General features: G+C 35.2%; 2 protein-coding genes and 1 long non-coding RNA gene across 3 annotated transcripts; 2 read left to right on the top strand and 1 right to left on the bottom strand.

The window, feature by feature from the left end:
• Positions 1-1,721: 1,721 nt before the first annotated feature.
• LOC106059629 (peroxisomal carnitine O-octanoyltransferase-like) lies at positions 1,722-6,974 on the bottom strand. The gene is made up of 2 exons (XM_056037251.1): positions 6,825-6,974; positions 1,722-4,431 (listed from the first exon to the last, which is right to left on the bottom strand). The coding sequence occupies exon 2, from the start codon at positions 4,403-4,405 to the stop codon at positions 1,763-1,765; it is 2,643 nt and encodes an 880-aa protein (XP_055893226.1). The 5' UTR covers positions 4,406-4,431; positions 6,825-6,974; the 3' UTR covers positions 1,722-1,762.
• A 4,125-nt stretch (positions 6,975-11,099) lies between these two features.
• On the top strand, positions 11,100-18,148 carry LOC106075523 (40S ribosomal protein S3). The gene is made up of 6 exons (XM_013236448.2): positions 11,100-11,190; positions 11,700-11,924; positions 16,013-16,107; positions 16,670-16,857; positions 17,660-17,860; positions 18,088-18,148. The coding sequence occupies exons 1-5, from the start codon at positions 11,158-11,160 to the stop codon at positions 17,857-17,859; spliced, it is 741 nt and encodes a 246-aa protein (XP_013091902.1). The 5' UTR covers positions 11,100-11,157; the 3' UTR covers position 17,860; positions 18,088-18,148.
• LOC129927612 (uncharacterized) lies at positions 11,936-14,605 on the top strand. The gene is made up of 2 exons (XR_008779203.1): positions 11,936-12,399; positions 13,199-14,605. It is a non-coding gene; the product is annotated as an uncharacterized LOC129927612 (long non-coding RNA).
• Positions 18,149-21,407: the final 3,259 nt, after the last annotated feature.

Raw genomic sequence — 21,407 nt, forward strand, 5'->3', positions numbered from 1 at the left:
TCTCCCTCTTCCCATAGAGGCATAGACGGTAAAATGCGAAACTTTAACCTATCATTATATAACAAAAGCCATAACAACTATTTTCAAGATCCATCCCAGTGGCCCTCCATGGGCTGCTTTAGCACATCTCTCCATTCTGATAGATCCTGTGCTTTATGTCTCCATGCCCGGACTTTCAGATGTTGTAGATCTGCCTCTATGTCATCAAGCCACCGTGTTCTTGGTCAGCCTTTGCATCGAAATCGCAGCGGTTAAAAATACCAACATTTTTTATTCGCAATTTAGACCTAATGTTTGTTAAAGCCCGACATTTAAATGTCTAAAACATAGACTTATATAAAAGTCTATGGTCTAAAATTATTTTTCCTTTTTTTTTTAATCACTTATTAACATTATCTTGGTGCGTAGCTTTCGTTTCATTTTGTTTTTCTACAAAGATCTAGATCTAAATCTTATTAGCGGCCCCCGAAAAGGGAATAGATTCTATCAGTTTTGTGTGGTCTGTCTGTCCGTCCGTCCCGATTAGATCTCATAAACTAGAAAATATATTGAAAATCCGACATCATGATATTTTAGATCTTTCAACGTTCTGATGCAACGGCTACTTTTTCTTTTCTGAAAGCAAAAAATTTAATTTTTTAAATCAACTATGCAAACAGTTTTTTTTTCATCATCAAAATACACCATTTTTACAATTATTCACTATTAATAGTAACAAACACGGGAGGCTATTTAGTAAGGGAGGTGACTATTTACTATATTTTTATACATTTATGGTCTGCTGGATCGTTGAGGCGCCACATAAGATCGGTCAACCTTCTTTCTTCATTCTTCTGTCATTTGCCTTTGATAGAATTTCATTCTGATATTCTTTCTGAAAATATTGAAACCTGCCTTTTTACCTGCCTGTGTGGACCACTTTGGGGGACGATTTTGAGTTTGTGTTTCCTGTCTTTGTAACCTTGTTTTCTTCTAGTACTAGATCTGAGTGAATATTGAATGAGAGAGATTGGGCCTATCCTTAGATCAGTCTGATTATCAAATGTGTTTTTACAAAGAACATGAAACATCTGTATGAAAGCGTGTGTGTGTGGAGACATTCACTACAGTTTCAAATGTAAATACTGTAGTTAATGATAATGTGTAGAACAGTTTAGAATGACTAGATGTAGATATACAAATAGGTCTATATCATAACTCAAAATTAAAATTCCTAACATTGTCATATTTGAGTCGAATGCTGGAATATCCACTGAAGGTGTGTTCAGTAATTAAAATGTTTCATATAGTGTGATAGACTATGCCAGGTTTTTATAAATCTGTGTGTCAAAACTAAAGATCACTGATAAAGCTTGTTTTTTGGTTATTAATTAAAGTGAACAAAATCGAGCTGATAGAAAGACAGAATGATAGAACGCGAAAGACATCCCGATGAGACAGCGAGCGAAAGAGAGAGGGAGAAAGAGATGGGAAGATAAAGAAAATAATAGAGCACAAGAGACACACAGAAAGTATGAATGAGAAGAGAGAGAGAGATAGACGCACACACAGAGCGAGATAGAAAGAGTAGGCGATTAAGATAGAGATACATCGGGTTCAAAGAGACCCAAATGAAAGAGCAAGAGACAGATGGGGAAGAGAGAGAACGAGATTTAATAGAAAAAAAAATGGTGGCAACAAGTGGCACACACACACATTACAAGTTTTTAAAACTGCTTTAATGTCCAAAATGTTTTAGCATGAGTATTGCTTTTATCTCCTTCTATAGAGAGTGCATCAAGTTGTACAATAGCGTCATTGTATTATGCAAGGCGTGTGAAAACAGCTCTGAGCTCGTGGTAGTTTCACCCTGCCAAGAAGATACGTTGAAAACAATCTTTGTATTGGCCACGAAGTAACCGACGCCGTAACCATCGGAAGATATGGGAAGCACAGTGGCGCAACTCGTGCAGCCGACTCCCAAGCATTCCGTGAACACGTTAATGCTTTCAAAGTGATACTTCACAAGCTCGTCTTCGAAAAATGCTGACTTTTTCATCATTTTGTCCTCAGCGATCACCTTCAATGCGGCAAGGTGATTTTCGAATCCATGGCCGGAGCAGTTCTCTCTCAGAAGTTGCCTATGCTTCTTCTCCGCTTTCCAGAAACTCTCGCGCTTCAGCGCGTTTGTGCTCTCCGGACTAGACATGTCTTTGCACCAGATGAGAATCTCTTCAGTAGAGGTGCGCATAAGCTCGAATCGTCCATGATAGAAACGCTTCAAACTGACATTGGCGCAGACCGAAGGGAACCGACCATACATATTATAAAAAGTATAGTGAATAACCATTTGAGCAAAGGCATCAACGTTGACGCCTTTTTCTTGAAATAAATTTCGTTCATATTCATCAAAACTGCAGACCGCTGTCAAGACAGAAGCAGCCAGATCAGAAAAGGCAACCTCGGCTTTTTCAATATATTGCTCGGTGTAGCAGTTAAGTGTAAACTCCAGCCTCCGTGGTGTATTTGAGGAGTGAAGATAAGGGAAACCTGGAGAGACATCCTTCTCACTATCTAAATTATCAGTGATGCTGGTCGCGCAGCTCACCCTTGACCTTATCTGGCTAAGCAGCACGTCCAAAGAGCTAGATCCCCGAGATCGAGTAGATGCCAGAGTTGTTCTGCTGACAGCCATCACCACACCTTCATCCCACCTGTCCACATTCTCCAGTATCCTCATGTGAATGTAATGCAGCAAGATTGCCACCACGTTCCCATCGAGTAGTGAATTGTTGACATTGACAGTGACAAGCCCGTTACCTGAAATGTAAAAGTTTAAATTCTTATCGTACCAGCGGTTGTAGCCGTCGCCAAACATCGCTTCGTGGGGGAGACGATTGTGGTCGTTGATACTTAGTGTGTCCAAGCTTAGTACGAATAAGGCAGTCTCTATTTCTCTCAAACTTGCAGCGTTGCTTACACTGCAAGATATTAAACCTTCTCTGACTTGTGACCATTCATCCCTGTCTAAAGAGGTGAGTATGCAAACTCCGTGGCTTTCTGTATTAATATCGCCCTCGTCTACAGATTTTACTATTTCCTTTAAGAAACGTTTGATAGTCTTGTTCGACATAGGTAAATATATAGTGTCCATCACATCCATTGTAAAAATAAAACCACGGTAGATGACAATAATATGTTTTGGGGTTTCTTCTTTCTCCGCCAGAGTGTGAAAAAATGTGAATATCGCATCTGAAGGCGTCCCCGGTATTCTAACAGAGGAGAATAGCTTTCGAAACTCATGCATACAAATTTTTCGGCCACTTTTATCAGCGATGGGTGCAAGACTTTCGTGTCTTAAAATCAACCAAAAATCTACAGCAGACTCCACTAGAATGGTTGCTCGTTCCAGTTGACTATCTTTGTTTTCAGGCCAAAGATCGTACATGAAAGGACATACGATGCCTCTGTTCAGAACAGGTGCGGCTAGTCTTGAATAAAGACGTGAATAGTTTGGCAAAACTTGTCGAATCCAGTTTCTATCAGACGATGTTGCTTCAAGTATCAGTTTTTGGCAAGTTGAGCCTTCATTTAGTGCAAATTCTTCGGCAAGCCTTCTGACACGTTTCAATGAACCAGCATCAGTAAAAGGTCGCATCGATTGCAGCAATCTTTGCAGTGAATGGCCCATTGCGGGAACTGGTAAATCTGGAAGCTGTGTCTGGTGAGTGAAAGTTTTAACGCTACTGCTTTTATAGAGCTCAGCAGAGCGACACTTGTAGTCGAGCCAAGGCCAAGGCCAAAGAGTGTCCATAAAATATGAGGAACTCGTTGAAATACTGGCTTGTTTAGACACACCCCTTTGGACTCTGATTTCGTCTGGTACCTGAAAACTTCCGAAGACAGGCATAGCAACATGCTTGAGATTTCCCTTAAAAGAGACGTTAATATCAGTCGAAACGCCCAACTCGCATTTAGTAACTGAAACAGCTTCGGAAACGTCATAATCCTTGAAGTCCTCGTCTGAATTAACGCCAAAGAAAAAGTCATAAACCGATACGTTGTCCTTGTTCTTTCGATCAAGCTCATACTTGACAGCTTCGCTGGTGATCATCGACTTCATCAATTGAGACTTTTCTTGGTCACCTTTGAGCATAGCCACTCGTTCTTTGGAGGCCTCGTCATCATCGTCCAGTTTAAAAATGACCCTTTTGCCCACAGCAACGTCGAGGTTGCTGACTATAGAAAGTCGAGGCAAAAGGCTGCTGCGATTCGTTTCTTCCGAAAATTTTCGATTCCTGGAAAAAGTATTTATTGAGGCGTTGTAGTCGTTTCCAGACAATAGTTTTTGGTTTAAAGGCACTCCGGTGGTCCATCTCGTGCTTAGCCTTCTCTGATATTTCGACGGAAAACTTGTACTGGTCATGATGAGGTAAAAGATGCTTGTAAAGACTATAAACAATATGACAAAACAAATTATATATATATATATATATATATATATATATATATATATATATATATATATATATAAGTATTATAGTATAAGTATATATTAAGTATAATCCAGTTCACAGGACCACTTCATGACTTAACAGTTTTGGTCCTAATATAATTTAATCCTTAAATTAAAAAAAAAACACCCCGGATGCTAAGCCGAACATTTGTATCTAGTAAATAAAAGAAAATCCTATTAATTAATATCAGACATATACTAAGCTTATTGTCAAATTTTGGACTTTTGACCAATTGATGCATCTATATATTGTATATTTTTAATTGTTTATAGGGCCTATTGCTTAATTAATTTAAAAAAAATACAAAGCGTTGGTTTTCTAGAAGCTTTGCACCTATTTTGAGCATGATACTGCTAATAAAATCTTAACAGCATTCATCCATCCCAGTGGCGCTACAGCCCACGGAGGGCTCTGGCCTGCTTCAACACATTTCATTCAGATCTCTCCTGTGCCTTTCGTCCCCACGCCCTAACCACAATTTGTTGCAGATCTGCCCCCACATCATCAATCCATCGCATTTGGGGTCTACATTTGGGTCGCCTGCCTTTTAGTTTTTGCCTGTATACAATTTACTTAACATAACACACTGTGAAAATTAAAGCGGGCTTTTCCCTTTAATGTATGGTGGACAAATAAAAACTAGATGTAAAGGTCTAGAATTTAGATAGATTCATTGGCTTTCGTTGGTGCCAGGCGCGCGATGCAGCAGGTCTGTGGGCGCCCCCCCCCCCTTCCCCCGAACCATGCAACAGTTTACGACAGTGTTTCTAAAACTTTTACCAGTGGTGCCCCCTAGAAGCAAAAAACTTTTTCGAAACCCCCCCCCCCTTTAAGTCAGCTGGGGGTCTTGAAGAAGGCTCCCAAATTGAGTCATAGTGGGGTTTTAAGAATGTAATAAATTTAATGGCGTAAACATATAATACAATTTTCCCGTTTTTTTCTGTGCATATATATTAAACAAGCTGATATCTTTTATACGCTACGGTTGAAATAGTTAATTTGTTTCTTTTGTCCGGAACAGTTTTTCCTTTTAAACAGAACGACCCGTGGCTACCCTCCAACACAATTTTCTGGCAATTTCTTGCAATCAAAGCTGAGAAATTCATTCTCATTGGATCTAGAGAGCACTACTAACACCCCTTAAAAAGTGTGCAAGTCAAATTAATTCGAATAAAGGAGGCAGCACTGGACAATAGCCTACTGAAGAGAGAGGAGCCCCCACTTTGTGAGTACTGTGACTCTCGTCTCACCGTGGAACATATCCGCATTGATTGCGCCAGATACCAGGATATTAGGGGAAATTTTTTTTATTAGAGCGCACGACTTGAAAACACTGTTCGATAGTGTCGACCCTGGGAAGGTACTGGGCTTTGTCCGGGAGGTGGGGTTGTCTACGAAGATTTGATTTGTGAAACTGTGAACATATATTTACAAAAGATTTTTTTACTAAATTATTAAATGTTCACTATCTTTACTATTTTAACTGTGAATAGACCTTGTTTTTAATAACTTAACTAAATAAAATTTAGCTCTTGTGGCATGAAGGAGGAAAAAACTTTTAAGGATTACGGGCACGACATAGCCTAAAGTGTGCCGATGTGCCAAAAAACTCAAAAACTGAAACTCAATAGCCTACGCGAACATTCGAGAAACATATAACACAAGTAGGTCTATTGTGGCTATGATCGCCGTTAGATCATCTTCCTTCAAGTAAGACGTCTAGCCAAAGATTTTTTTTTTTTGTTCTATAAGAATTTCGTTAATGGAGACGTTTTGAAAAACGTTTTAAGGCAATATTGTTGCAGACGTCTGTAGTGAAATAATTCAAAGGTTTCTACTTTTTGGATGTCTTTTGCTTAAATTTGTATTGGTAATAATGACTTTTTTGCTTGATTTAGTATTTTAAAAAGAATTTATAACTAAAATTAAAATAATTTCCTTTTTTGTCTCTTGAAAAATTAATTGGCCGCATTCACCCACTCCATGCGGTCAGAACTTCGCGCCTCCTTGTCAGGGAGCTTCTCAGTTTGAGGAACGCTGTTGAACGTAATCCACTTTTGCGTACGAACAGTCAGCAGTAAGCAATACAAACACTTATGTGAACGAGGTTAACAATCTCTCGCATCCGGGGCGGCCAGCCTCACCTCGCTACGCTACTGGATAGCTTAATTTTGATTTAACAATGATTTAGCATAGGCCTACTAATGGCGTTACAAATAGATATAGACTCTAGATTTCTACCTATTTAAAAATATTTAAATTTAGATTTCTACCTATTTAAAAATATTTAAATTAATCGAATTAGACTCTTTGTCTCTTTAGACTTACATCTAAATTTAGGCCTACTTCTGTATTATTTATAGACCTCTAGTTAAATTATAGATCTAGATCTAGTGATCTAAAATATAAATCCTACTCAGATGTTATATAGCCTACACATAAAAGAAATAGATCTAGATTCTAGATCTAGTTCCTGTTTGCTCTTTAAAAAGTGAAATATGGAAAAATAAATGAATATAACAAATTATTGCTTGCTTAAAAAAACTAGATTTTTTCTTAACCAGTCAAAAAATGATCGATAAATGATTGATATCAGGCCCAGAGTGCCCCAGAGACATAGATCTATAGGCCTAGGCTCCTGTAAGTCTAGATTTTTTTTTTTTTTTTTTTTTTTACTTTTATCCGATTTATAAATCTGGTTAAAGTTGGAAAGAGAAATTCAAGTCATTTCAAGATGATATTGAGCTATAAAAAACTGTGACAATAATGGACATGTCTTTAATTCCGAAGATTAAGAATGAGTACAATGTTTGTCATGACTATACGCAAACCATGGTGCGACCTGCAAATTTTTACAAAAGTGATGCAGACAGAGCCGTTATCCGCCGGTGGTCTATTAAAGTTTTCTTTTCCTCGTGCCCCGGTCTTCGGCAATTACGTTTTATGGGGCCTCAACCGTGACCGCCGCCTCAACTGTCCAGTGAAATTTTTGGGAGTTCTCCGTTTCTTTCTGCCAGCTACTGTCTTCTTTGCCAGTTAGGACCAAATGACGCCTGGTTTGATCTGTAAAACGCTTCTGGAGGAAGCTCCCCCCCTCCCCTCCCCTTTTAAGCCAAAAAAAAAATTGCATCTGGCACGCTTTTACCACATCTCACTCAAAAACAAATTTCTTTCCCTTGTTAAATTACCAATAGTTTATTAACTAGTTGGAGGTGAATTTTTAAACATTGATTCGTTTGTTTTCACGTAACTAAAAAGTCTCGAATGGCATTGCCTGTTAAATATTCACCTCGGGTTAAGACGGTAATAAGACATGTGAAACTCCTGATATAGAAACAGGAAGTAGAATGACTAAAATTGACTTTTAGTTTAGTCAGTCAGTCAAGTGGTATCCTTTGGACAAGGCAGTCAAGTAGTATCTTTTGGTCCGGGACGGACAGTAGAGACTTAGAGAGTCGAATAGTAACTTTGAGTTAAGTTGTATCTTTTGGGCAGTTGAAGCAAGTGATCTTTTTGAGACATGTATTTCTAGCAAGGGCGGACTGGCCATATGGGCAAACGGGCAAATGCCCGGTGGGCCGGTACCAAATGGGCCGGTCTGGTCGCGACCAAAGAAAAAAAAATTCAATGCAGACAACTTAAAAAAAAAAAGTGACAGCAGCAAGACACAAAGGCCCGAACACGTTTTCTTTTTTTTTTTTTTTTAATTCTTTTTACAATTAATTTTGTTTGAAATTCAACAAGAATAAAAAAAAACAACAACACTATTCACTGTACGTGTTATCATTTGCAAAACGTTAGACTGTACGTTCTGCAATGCACGGGCGGCATGGACTGCTTTGATGTCTTCGAGGTTGTGTTTGGCCTACTCGTTTTTTTGGTCGGCATGGGCCTTTGATAGCACTCCAATTTTTTTTTGGTCCTTCCCTCCCCCGTCTTTTAATGAAATTTAACCAAAAAGAGGGATGAGAGAGGTTAAGTAACTTAAGTTAGAAAACATTGATATAACGCAGCAAAAAAAAATAAAAAAAATAGGCGCGACAATTAGCTCTTTAACAATACTTAATAGAAATTAACTTGAACACATACACACAGCCGCGACATTGCAAGCCACACAACGTATTCACAGCTCACTATGGGTATAAAACTTTCTGCGATTTGAAAAGAAAAAGTAAGTTTCTTTTTGTTTATTTTTAATAACATAGATCTAAAAATACTACACTTGGGGCTTACACAAAATATTATTTAATTAAAAAAGTAAATCTAGATCTAAATCAATGTTTATACTATTGTAGCCTAATTAATGGCAATCTTATGCTTAGTAATAATAATAAAGCTAGTCTTCGAGTCCGAAGATTAGTGAGGAATGCAGTATTTCCGGTGGCTGCACAGCCCCAGCTGAGACCTACATATTTTGCCACATCCAGGGCAAACATAACCATTGTCCACAAGTGGTCGATTTAGATTTTCTTTTCGCCGTCTGCGTTTGTCCTCGGCAGCAGACTTTCTTTTGGTCTCAAATGTGTATCCCGCGGCCTTCGTGAGTGACCTACAGCTGTCTTGTCAGCCAAGGAAAGTTGACGCCTAAGCTGGTCTTTGAAGCGTTTCCGTGGGGCGCCTCTGTTACGTCGACCACCTTTTAGCTCACCAAAAAAGACTGCCTTTGGCATACGTTCGTCTCCCATACGGGATACGTGCCCTACCCAGTGTAACTGTCGGACCAAAAGAAGTCCCTCTATACTGTCCATACCGGCGTTCGCAAGGACATCGCTGTTTGTAGTGCGGTCTTGCCACCGTATGTCCATGATGGAGCGCAAGCATCTTTGGCGGAAGCGCTCAAGAAGTCTTAGATATTTCCTTTATAGTGTCCATGTCTCGGTGCCATACAGAAGGGTTGAGAGAACCACCGCCTGGTAGACACTGATTTTTGTAAGCAGGCGGAGCGATCTGTTCCGCCAAACTCTCGCGACTTACCATGTCGAAAGCCTTGGTGAGGTCCACAAAGGCAGCGTATAGGTATGAAAAATATTACAATAATTACAATAATTTATATAGCGCTGTCACATCCGATATTTAATGAATGAAGATTTATATTTAAATAATGGGCCATGGTATATTCATATACAAATCTCGTTTTTGAGAATGTACTAGGAGTAAGCAAGAGCTTTTCACATTAAGTAAGTATATATTTGTGGCATTTTACGTCTCGAGAGACGATCTTTTCCTTTGCAACTTCTTGTGTGACTAAAGAGACCAATCCTTGATACACAGCTGTGATCGCAGGTTGGGCATATATAATCACCAGGCACCACTGCATTTTCACCCTTCTTTCTGCTTCTGTTATGTATGACATCTGCAATCTAAATTGCGGAGTGGGGTAAATATCCCGCCCACACCGAAAATATATGACATGCCATTTGTGGGCCGGTTTATATGGTAATGCCCGGGCCGATTTTGATACCCAGTCCGCCCCTGATTTCTAGTAGTTATTATTCTGTATAATTCACTAGCGGATCCAGAACTTTGGAGTGGGGGGGGCGATTTTTTTCAAAACCCTAATCCTAACGCCCAGTAAACCCTAACCATATGCCTATGCATAAACGTGCGTACAACATATAGGCCTATACATATATAATTTTATATATATATATCAGTTAAATCTCCCACTTCTATAAAACAAAACAAAAAAAAAAATGCAAACGACAATCTCCAATTTCCAAGAGCACAGTTAAGGAAGATTTTCATTTTAAAACCCCCTCCAAAATTTATGATAAACCGTGAGGAGATGTTTAATTAGTTAATTTTTGGCTGGTTTATTTAAGTCTAGGGAAAATTTTATTAATTTATCCCGCTCACATATACAAGATTTTGAACAGGCACACCGCAACTAACAGTAAGAACAGACCAGTGAATTAAATGCATAAAATAAAATGATTTAATGATTCAAAGTTTACAATAAATAAATGATAAAATTCTATAATCCAGAAGTGAAATGAAGGTGTTAATAGCTAACATGGGCGTAGCCAGGGGGGGGTCTTGGGGTTCAACCCCCCCCCCCCGAAATGAAATATCCCCCCTTGGGGGGGGGGGGAGTCGGAATTTAGTGACTGATTTTTTGCTTTGATTTTGTTTATTTTAGGTGAGATTTTAATACTAAACCATCACTTGCCCTAGCAGAACCAAAGGGGTTTTGAGTTTAAAACCCCCTACCAGGGGGGTTCGAGTTTAAAAACCCCTACCAGGGGGTTTCGAGTTTAAAAACCCCTACCAGGGGGGTTCGAGTTTAAAACCCCTACCAGAGCGGTTCGAGTTTAAAAACCCCTACTAGGGTGGGGGGGGGGGTTGAACCCCAAGAACCCCCCCCCCCTGGCTACGCCCTTGATATATATATATATATATATTAAATATGAAATACTAAATGCTACAATTGATCTAACTGTTTTCAATCATAGAATGTCAAAATTTAACATTTATTATTATTAATATTTATTTTCTTGTTTTTTGTTGTTTTTTGTAGGGCATTTCTTACTAAATAACTTTCTTTCCTTTATAATTAGTGGACCGTTAATTTTTGTTTCGCAATGGTAATCTGCTTTTATACAGGTCAAGGTGTGGAGTTCCGCCTCCGGTTTGTGTTCTTCCTTTTTGAAGAGTTAAAATCATGGCGACGCAGCAACTATCAAAGAAGCGAAAGGTAAACATCTAAATTTGTATAACTAGATGCTATTAAATTGAAAAATAATGAATTTTTAAAAAAGTTTAAATATTAAAGAATGCTTCAATGCTAGAAACTTTATCTATATCTATTTGATTACTTAGATTTAAGCCGATTTTTCTAACGTTATCGATATCTGGGAATCCGTATCAAAACAATACGTACTTGCACAGTTATCTATTTTATATTTTTATAATTTAAAAAGATTGTGTACAAGCTGCTAAGAATTAAGATGTAAATCTATATTTTTGAAATTATTTAGATCCAGAATAATCTAAATTTAGAATTAGTAGCATCTAATGTAATTGTAAACAAGGAAAAGTATCTAGATTCTAGAGTCTGAGATGTTCATAAAATAATTCAAAAGTTTTTGCTTAGCTGCCTATCTGTTACCTACCTAAAATCTAGAACTGTAGAATAGCTCTTTTAAATTAATTACCAACACTTCTTTATCCAGAATCAGATGTATAATTTTTCTCTATATTTAGTTTGTCACAGATGGCATTTTCAAGGCCGAGCTCAACGAGTTTCTGACTCGTGAGTTAGCAGAAGATGGTTACAGTGGTGTTGAAGTTAGAGTGACACCAACACGCACTGAGATTATAATCCTTGCAACACGCACTCAAAATGTTCTGGGTGAAAAAGGTAGAAGAATACGTGAATTAACTTCCGTCGTTCAGAAACGTTTTGGTTTCCCAGAAGGCACTGTTGAGGTTTGTTAGTTTTTATTGCCCCATTCTCTACATTTAGATCTTTTTTTATATATATTATATTAAATAATTTAATATTAACGTTACTGTTATAAACTTCAAGGCCCATTTTGTACTATGAATTTATAATTTACTAATTAATTTTAATTTTTTTTTACTTCATTTCATTGCCCCTGTAAATAAAGAATGTTAGTTTTAGTGCTTAATACTGCTTATGCATACATACCACATTAGATACTTCGATTTTCCGGTCGCGCAAGATTTTTTTTGGTTACCGGAACCGGTAGTATTCGTGCGGCAGTATTTAAGCCGAAAGCAGTGGTGATTTCGTTCCAGTCTGGTTTTGTCTTCAAAATCAGACACAAAAGGATAATCGGAGCCCTTTGTTTGTTCAAGGATCGGATATCAGTTAATTCTTTGGATTTATATCAGTGCTTTTCTATCGTCTTCATGGAGTTCCAGCGTGTTGAGCATAGGGGTAAGTTGACCATCCATAGTTTTTTTATTATTTTGAAAAGCATAGTTATTTAAGTCAATCCATGTACCTTAATATCTAATCTAACTATTTTTGTTCATATTATCGCAATAAGTGTTACACTTTTTTAGTAAAAAGTGACCCAGTGCATCAAGTATCTTGGCTAGAAAACGAAACTAGCCGCCATTACTAACCGGAAATGATAGATTCAATGGTTATCAATGGCTGCATAGCTTTTTTGTTAGATCGATTTTTTTTAAATCCATCATCTAGAACAGATTTATTTAATCATCCGTGATTTTGAATGTTATTTTTTAAACTTTTAGAATGATTTTAACCTAGTTCAATTGATATTTTTCGTTTTTAGTTAAATTTAAGTGATAATTCTTGCAATAGCTGGTAATATAATTGCGATAATTATAAAACAATTTTTATACACAATTTTAAGTGATAGTTACCATAATAATCACTACTAATTATGTTATAAACAAGTTATAAACAAAATAAAACACAAATCGATTGAAATATCATTTTATTTCAATGAAAATAAATTTTCAGATATTAATCTATAGATCTACTTAAATCTACTATATTCTCTATATGATTTAGGATAATTGTAGAAATTTATTTTAAAGTAAAGGCTTGGCTGGACTTGGACTTATGAAGTTGAGCCTTCTATTTTACATTAAATGTCTTATTAAACTGCATTTTATTAAAATTGTACATATGTGTAATTTTGTTTGAAACATTTTTTTTTTCACAATTAAATAAAACTAACTTTTTTTTGTTACATTTTCCCCAGATAATGTGGGCGTGGCAGGCCTTGATGTCGATGTTGTTGACAATAAGTTTCGAAGGCTGGCTGCCTGGTCGTGCGGTTTGCACGCTGGACTGTCGTTCGGACTTATCGATGGTCCCGGGTTCAAACCCTGCCCGCTCCCATCCCCCGTCGTCCTGCGGGAGGTTTGGACTAGGAAGTAATTATCTTCAACTCTGAAGGAACATCCGAAATAAGTAAAACATTTTACAAGGCATATGACTGATGTGAAGAACTTTTGCAGGAAGATTACCCGCAGCTGGCACCTAGTTGCACCCTACTTGGATAAAAAAATTTCTATCGATGCTGCTGGCAAAAAGACACCTATCCAAGTCCTAAGACAGCACTGAACGACCTAGTATGGTGAAGAAGTTGCGACCTGAAGGTGATGTTGAGGCTACTGAAAGGCCAGGTAACACAGAACAAAACTGTGCTTGTTGTTGCAGAAAAGCGGTTAGTCTTTTAAGGTAATAACTTTTACATTTTCTTTTGTAAATTCATTTTTATAGTTTCAAAACAATTCCTTTTTAGGTGTCTCAACCCTTTTGACATTTATTATATTTATTAACAGGGCTTTTTGGCAAGATGTTGACTGGACCGTGGATGACACTAATCTACAAAATGAAAGATGAAACATTTTAAAGATACCATTTATGCAGCTATTATATTTATTCTCTTGTTTTCTAGATCTCTCATGTGAAGGTCTGCATTGACAAACTAAAGCCACTAAAGGCCATTGTGGATTCTCCAGAGAATCTCCTTTCAATACTAACTGATTGCTTTGGCCAGACTCTGGATACTGAAGATCTCGTTCTGAAAACCCTGAGAAATGTGACTGTTGATGAAGTATTTATCGAGATCACTAAAGAACTTGCTGAAGGTTTTTGTAAGGTGCTACAGAGACAGTACTTCAATTGATAATTTCCAACAACAAACAAATCCATTATGTGCTTACCCATCAAATAGTTAGATATATTTTATTTTAATGGAACATGTTTCATATCTGGGATGTTATTTATTTAATGTGAAAAATATAATTTCACAATACAGATGATAATTGTGCTATGAACCATTTATATTAAGTCTTGATAATTTTACCTTTTCAGCAAGCCTACATTGGTATGCATTAAAAGTATTTATTCTATTTCAGCAAAACAGATAGGGTACACCCAAACAATGTTCATCTTCAAACCAATCATGCATGATCCTCGCAAGCTTTGGATACTGACGTACATTTGCAAACGCACTCAGACTGATGACATCAAGAAATCTATATTTGTTATTTACATTATATGTAAATTTAAATACTCTTTTTTTTTTAAATTTGTTTTAATTTTGTAAATCTTGTATAATTATCTCAAAAGTCTAGATTAAAATGTTACAGCTCTCAAAGTATGAAATAGAAATTTTTGTTTTTATTTTTGTGTTGTTTTTCCAACATGCTATTCATCCAAAGTTTATTATAAGTATCAGCAAAAAGTTGTTCATTTCAGTTAAAAGCCTAAAAAGTAATTTATGGCTAAAAAAGTTGCAACATTTTAAGTGTCAACATAATGAAAACTTCTGTCTCAAATTATAATAAAATAAACAAATAACACATAATCATGCATGCATTCCTGTAGAAAACTTCATTTAAATTTCTCAATTAATTAAAAATTTATAACCAACATAAATTTTGGTTGTTATAACCATAAGTGTCAACATAATATTTTGTCGAAAAAAACTCAAACTTGTCATTCCACATTTATCAAAAATCAAATTTTCAAAAAAATTCTTATCTCAGTGTTAAAATAGAATAAACAAATAACACATAATCATGCATTTCTGTTCAAAATTTCATTTAAATATCTCAATTGGTTAAAGAGTTATGACCAACATAAATTTTGGTCGTTTTTTAAATTGTCGTTCCACGTTAACAAAAAAAATATTTTTTTTCTTAAACATCTTACTCAGCGTTATAACAGAATAAATAAATAACACATATTCATGCATTTCTGTTCAAAATTTCATTTGCATATCTCTATTGGTTAAAAAGTTATAACCATTTAAGTGTCAACATTTTTTTTTTTTTGTCGTTTTCGAAATGTCGACCCACATTTAAGAAATTAAAAACAAAAGTTTCAACTTCTATCTCAGAATTATAAAGAAGAAATAGATAACACATAAACATGCATTTCTGTTGAAAATTTCATTCAATTATCTCTATTGGTTTAAAAGTTATGACCATTTATGTGTGAATATCTATTCTGTTTCTGTCGTTTTTCAACACCTACCCCTACATCAAGGGCGTAACACAAAAAAGTGTTAATAGATATCCCAGATTTAAAATTGTCATAATTATCAGAACATAATTGCGCATTTCTATGGAAAATTTTATTACATTATCTTTAAGCGTTAAAAAGTTATAGCAATTTAAATGTATAAGCTCCTCCTTTCGGTCACAATTTTTTGGGTATTTTAATAGGCTAATTTTCCGACACTAAAATGGTCATAACTTATGTTCTAATTAACCTAGAAGCATAAATGAGGTATCAATGAACTCCATTCAAAAAGATCTATCTAACTATACTAGTTTCATTTAGATTCATTAAAGTTGAAATTTTTATCAAAGTACCTATACCACATATAAAGGCTGTACTAATGACCACATTTTAACTAGCTAGAAAAGGTGAATTTAATATATTGACTATTCAATGAATGTTTTTTTTATTTTTTTATTAGGTTTATCCAGTTTAATATAATATATTATACTATTAATATTATTGCCCTCTAGTTATTTAGTTATACAATGTCTTTCAGTTGTATGCTGAGAAAGTTGCAACCCGAGGACTTTGTGCAATTGCTCAGTGTGAATCCTTGAGGTACAAGCTGATTGGTGGATTAGCAGTCAGAAGGTGAGAGATTTTAACTCTGATCTTCCTGATGTCATTTAAACATTTATTGTTAATAGAGCTATTCAGCAAAAATGTGGAACACACTAAATATAAAACAGTTTTTAATTTTGCATTACTTTACACCTATGTGTGTGTGTGTAGTTTTTATGTATTGTTGTTCAATAAATTTATTTCATTATATTTGAATGCCAGATATGATAACAATGTGCACAATTTTCAACTTTGGCATTTTTTTATGGGTTGGGGAGAGGGAAGATCCTGTTTTAGTTGGAATAATTTGTACGGATTCATTGTATATTTTTCTTACCCTTAAGATAAATCTAATTTATTCGTCATACTTTCCCATGTCTAATAGAAAATGTTATGTAGGTTTACTGGTAGGCTATCAGGCTTTACACAAGTTGTTAATAAAAAATTCATATTAAAACAATTCTGTAACACTTGACACTTTTATTGTGGGTAAATTAAGCTACATTAGGACTCACAAAATGGTAAATGTTAAGAATTTAAAAATTCATTAATTTGTAAAATAATTCATTTATTGATTTTTTTAAAATCTTAGAGCCTGTTATGGTGTGCTGCGTTTCATCATGGAATCTGGTGCTAAGGGCTGTGAAGTAGTAGTTTCTGGCAAACTTAGAGGACAGAGAGCCAAGTCAATGAAGTTTACAGATGGTCTCATGATTCACAGTGGTGAGCCTCTGAATGACTATGTTGACACAGCTGTCAGGCACGTACTTCTTAGACAAGGTATGTACATGTTTCTGTACTGCATTTGAAACATTTGGCCTCTAGCTGCATCACTTTTTTTGGTGGGCTTTGTAAGAAATTAATGGAGAAAATAGTAATTCGAATTTTGCCTTTTTTTTTTCTGCCAAATTTGATCAGAGGAAATTATATCTATTTTATGAATTTTAAAATGAAAAAAATCTCATAGTTTCTAACCATAAATAAAAGTTATGCACAAGCACAATAAAATTGATAGGGATTATGGTAGTGCTTATGTACAATATTATGTGTTTGTTTCTGTAAAAAAGCCTAAATAGGGTGGCTTATTAGTTAAAGGCATCTCCTGTGATAAATGACGGATTCTTGTATTTCAAATTTTAAGTTATCTTACATAGCATTACTGATAAATAAAATCTCACTTAGCATTACTTTGACCTTAATGTGTGAAGATGATAAAGGACTCTGTATAACAGAATACCCCAATTTCCATAATTATTTTTTAATTGCATTTTTTTATAACTATACTTGAAGAAAAAGAATTTGTATCCTATTTATACCCAGTGTAAAAAATACAACTAGCCATAAAGTTTTAAGAATCATTCAGATATTGCAGAAATTTGGATTTTTTGGTAACTGTAATTTATGTGTGCAAAATAGTTTTAATTTATTACTGGTGGCTCAAGGTTTTAAGATGGAATGTATCACTAGCTGTTCAGGCCAAACTTGTTTTATCAGGCTTATATTTATTGTGCAATAAAACAAGCAGTGAAAGTATAGCCTATCGAGACTCTTTCTGGTTAGATATGTGAATTTTTTTTTTCAGGTGTCTTGGGTATCAAAGTTAAAATTATGTTGCCATGGGATCCAAGTGGAAAATTGGGTCCAAGACGACCATTACCTGATCATGTCAGCATAGTAGAGCCTAAAGAAGAAACTGCTCCAGCACAACCTTACAGTGAAGGTAAAGGTGGAAAGGCAACAGATGCTGCTGCTGCTCCAGCCATTGGAACAGTGCCTGCATAAGGTATGGGAAATGCTATGTGAAATATCTTGTGTACCGGTACATTACTAGTCAGTACTACACCATAAACAGGGTTATTATTATTTCTTGTCTGAAGAACATGTCTAACATTTCATTTTTTTGTTGTCATAATTTAAATAATTTTGTTTTATATACCTTTTTAAAAAAAATATAATGTTCATTTATAATTGAGTCTTCTTATAACGTTTGTCTTTGCTTTCCATCCACAGTGACAGTACTGAAACTTGTTTATGCTTAAATTGGAAAATAAAAAGTTAACTGTACATCTTACTTCTCTCTTTGTTTGTTTGTTGTTGTTTTTTTTTATTCACATTCCTGTTGCCATGCAACCTATTATTTATTATCTCTTTGTTACAATAAAATTGATTTTTATTGTAGTAATGTTTAGTGAAATTGTCATTTCAATGAATTATTTTCAAAGTTTGAAACTAATTCTATAGTGGGTTACTGGTTTGGTTAGTTTGAATAATGCTGATGTTTCAAGAATCATTTGTCTTCAGTCCTAGTTTTCACAGAACTGAAATCCAATAAAATGATTATTACACTACAAAAGTGCTATTACTGCAACTTGATTATTAAAATGAGAAATCTGTGATGTTGAATAATAATTACCATACAAAAATGTTTTATTGAAAAAAGATCTAATGCAATCGAAAAATGAAGATTTTCTTGTAATTGCACTCTCTACCTAAGAAAGAAAAGTGCTTGTTGCTATTTGTAATAATAAAATCCTATGTTAATAGGTCATCCCAATAACAATCCTCCTTAGAATATACTGTAAATAAAACTGGGTTTCCAGATCTGTGGGTCACGTTTATATAAAAAAAAATATACTGCTTGTAAGGATGGTGTTTAGTTTCTCGTGAATAGGTTGTTAATCCTGTTTTTGTTTTTTTTAATCAACTTTTTGCAAAGATCCTTCAATTTTACAAAGAGAAATTGATGAATTATAGAAATAGGATTTCAAATAGAGTAGAGGCTCTCATTTTTTGTTTACTCGGGCACCCTCTTATATAGTTCACAGACCTTTAAGTGAAAAAGTTAATGAATCTTCACAAGCACAAATTTCTAGTTACTTTTAATTGTGAATAGGTTCTTTATGGCAATAAATCAATATTGTACTAAAGATAGGAAAGCAGTCTGCAACGTTTGTACAATGCAGGATTTAAAATGCATTCTGTTTCTGTGGTATCCTTGTTCTATCATTGGTTTAAGTTCCTCGTTTGTGGATAATTCAGTTAGCTGTTGTGTATTAATATGGATTCATGTGAGGTTGGGATCTGGGTTTATCCACATGCAAAAGGGTTGAACACACTGTCGGTAATATCTAAATAAATTAAAATCTCCAATTAGGTTCGACAGAATAGTATGCAATAGACAAAACTGGGGGCGAGTTATTAAAATTATTCAATGGAATACAATGACTGTTACAGAAAGTTATTTTAATTTTAAAAATCTTTCTTAGGGCCCTTACGGTCGTTTTGAGGTCCACAATTTGAGAACCACTGAACTAAAGCATTTCTTTCCACCCAAAAGAAAAGCAACAAAAAAAAATGTCTATAACATTTACTAGGACTAGATAACCTTACTTCCATATATCATAGTTATGGAATCATACTGACAATACCAGTTTAAGTAAAGAAAGAAAAAATTAAAAAATCAGACAAGCTCATAAAACTAGATTTTCACCTTGATTAGAAGTATTTGAGCTACAGGGTATGAGGTCATGTAACAAGTGAACACTTATCTTTGACTATTTAATGCCATAAGTGAAATTATATGAATTGAGACACTGCGAACTCTTAGTTTTCAGAAAAGTATCAATTAGACAATGCATTGAACCCATAACCAGAATAGTTTTTTTTCTTTAAACCAAATAAAATACAGTGGGATCTGCTTTAGTGTACGGGAATAGAAAAATACAAGTCCCTGCTGACCAAAATAAAAACAAGATGTTCCGGTTATGAGTCATTCGTCAGCTACAAACTGAAAAAGACAACACAAATTGGACTTATTACCTTTTTGGTTAAATTCAATTTTATAACATTCCAGAGTGGGATGTGTATAGGAACATTTCGAATGGCCTGTGATCGACAAAAATGTCAGACATTCAAACCATCACTTGTCCTAAAACTCAGGATGGATCTGGAAAGATAACTCTTAATACCGTATTCGAACTGATGAAAATTGTCTTTTCATTTCATATAGCACACAACATAGAGCCCAATAGCGGTAACTTGCTATTTTCACTGCTATACAACAATACAGTGACAAATAATAGGCTACTCGTCTACAGATATATATATATATATATATATATTGTTTACATATCAGGCACCAAAGACCCTTACAGAATTAACAATCTATAGACATTTTAAAAATTTAGAGAGGGGCAAACATTGCGCTTTACTCTCATTTATTCTAGACTGCATCCGTTCCTCCATGGTTGTCCAAGATAGAGATGTCAGAACCCGCATTAATTCCTAAGGTCCGATGGCCAGACAAAGATCACTAGATCTAATGGCAAAGAACAAAACAGCAGCCCCTTGAAGATATTCTCCGCACCCTTCACAAGCCTGCATGCAACATCCCAAGTCAATCCTCCACCTCGAACTCCCAAGTAAGAGCCCCCCCCCCCCCCCAAATGCCGTTGAGGTTTCGATGCAGATGTCAAAAGAGATTCGTCCACATCTGAGACGCCTGGAGGAAGCTGCCCCAGATGGCATCACAGATGAAATGATGCAGCACCGAGCTTTTGCAATCCTCAGTTCAATGTCTTTCTTTTCTGCCTAGATTGCTAGCCAGGAAAACCAGTGACTTGGCAGAATTTAAGTCATTGGTTAATATGCATGACGCGTAGGACGTAATCATCTTCTTTTTTGAAGTAACGTCTGTATTATATAAGATAAGATAACACAGGACAGGTCACAGATGTTAATTAGAAGCTTTTTAGCGGTCCCCGAAAGGAGCAAAGACGCTATTATTTTGTGTGGAATGTCTGTTCGTCCGTCTACCCGTTTAGATCTCGTAAAGTAAAAAAGATAGTGAAAATCCGACATCATAATATTTTAGATCACTTAAAGTTCTGATGCAACGGCTACGTTTTTCTTTTCTGAAATCGAAAAATCTAATTTTATAAATCACTTCTGCAAGCAGTTATTTTCATAAAAATACACCACTTTTACAGCTATTTAATATAAATAGTAACTTACACTAAAGTCTCTTTAGTATGGGAGATGACGATTTACCATATTTTTAACACATTTATGCAAATAGTTTTAGAATTTTTTTTGTCAATAATTTTTTTTTTTTTTTTTTTTTTTTTACATTTGTATTGCTAAGTTAAAGTAAGTTCTGTCATACTAACTACTTATATATATATATTTTACACAAAAAAAATATTTACTTTTTTTTTAAGAGGAAAAATCTTTTTAGTATGCATATAAGTTGGACATAATTTAAAACAATAATTAATAAGTAGTTTTTTTTTATATTATCGCGTGAATAGCAAAGCAAAACCATGCACCCA

Source organism: Biomphalaria glabrata, chromosome 8, assembly GCF_947242115.1.
Source record: "Biomphalaria glabrata chromosome 8, xgBioGlab47.1, whole genome shotgun sequence".
NCBI lineage: Eukaryota > Metazoa > Mollusca > Gastropoda > Planorbidae > Biomphalaria > Biomphalaria glabrata.

Coding starts and splice junctions, on each gene's coding strand:
- LOC106059629 (XM_056037251.1), bottom strand. CDS start 4,405: ATGACCAGTACAAGTTTTCCGTCGAAATATCAGAGAAGGCTAAGCACG.
- LOC106075523 (XM_013236448.2), top strand. CDS start 11,158: ATGGCGACGCAGCAACTATCAAAGAAGCGAAAG. Junction 11,191..11,699: donor AACTATCAAAGAAGCGAAAG/GTAAACATCTAA, acceptor CTCTATATTTAG/TTTGTCACAGATGGCATTTT. Junction 11,925..16,012: donor TCCCAGAAGGCACTGTTGAG/GTTTGTTAGTTT, acceptor AATGTCTTTCAG/TTGTATGCTGAGAAAGTTGC.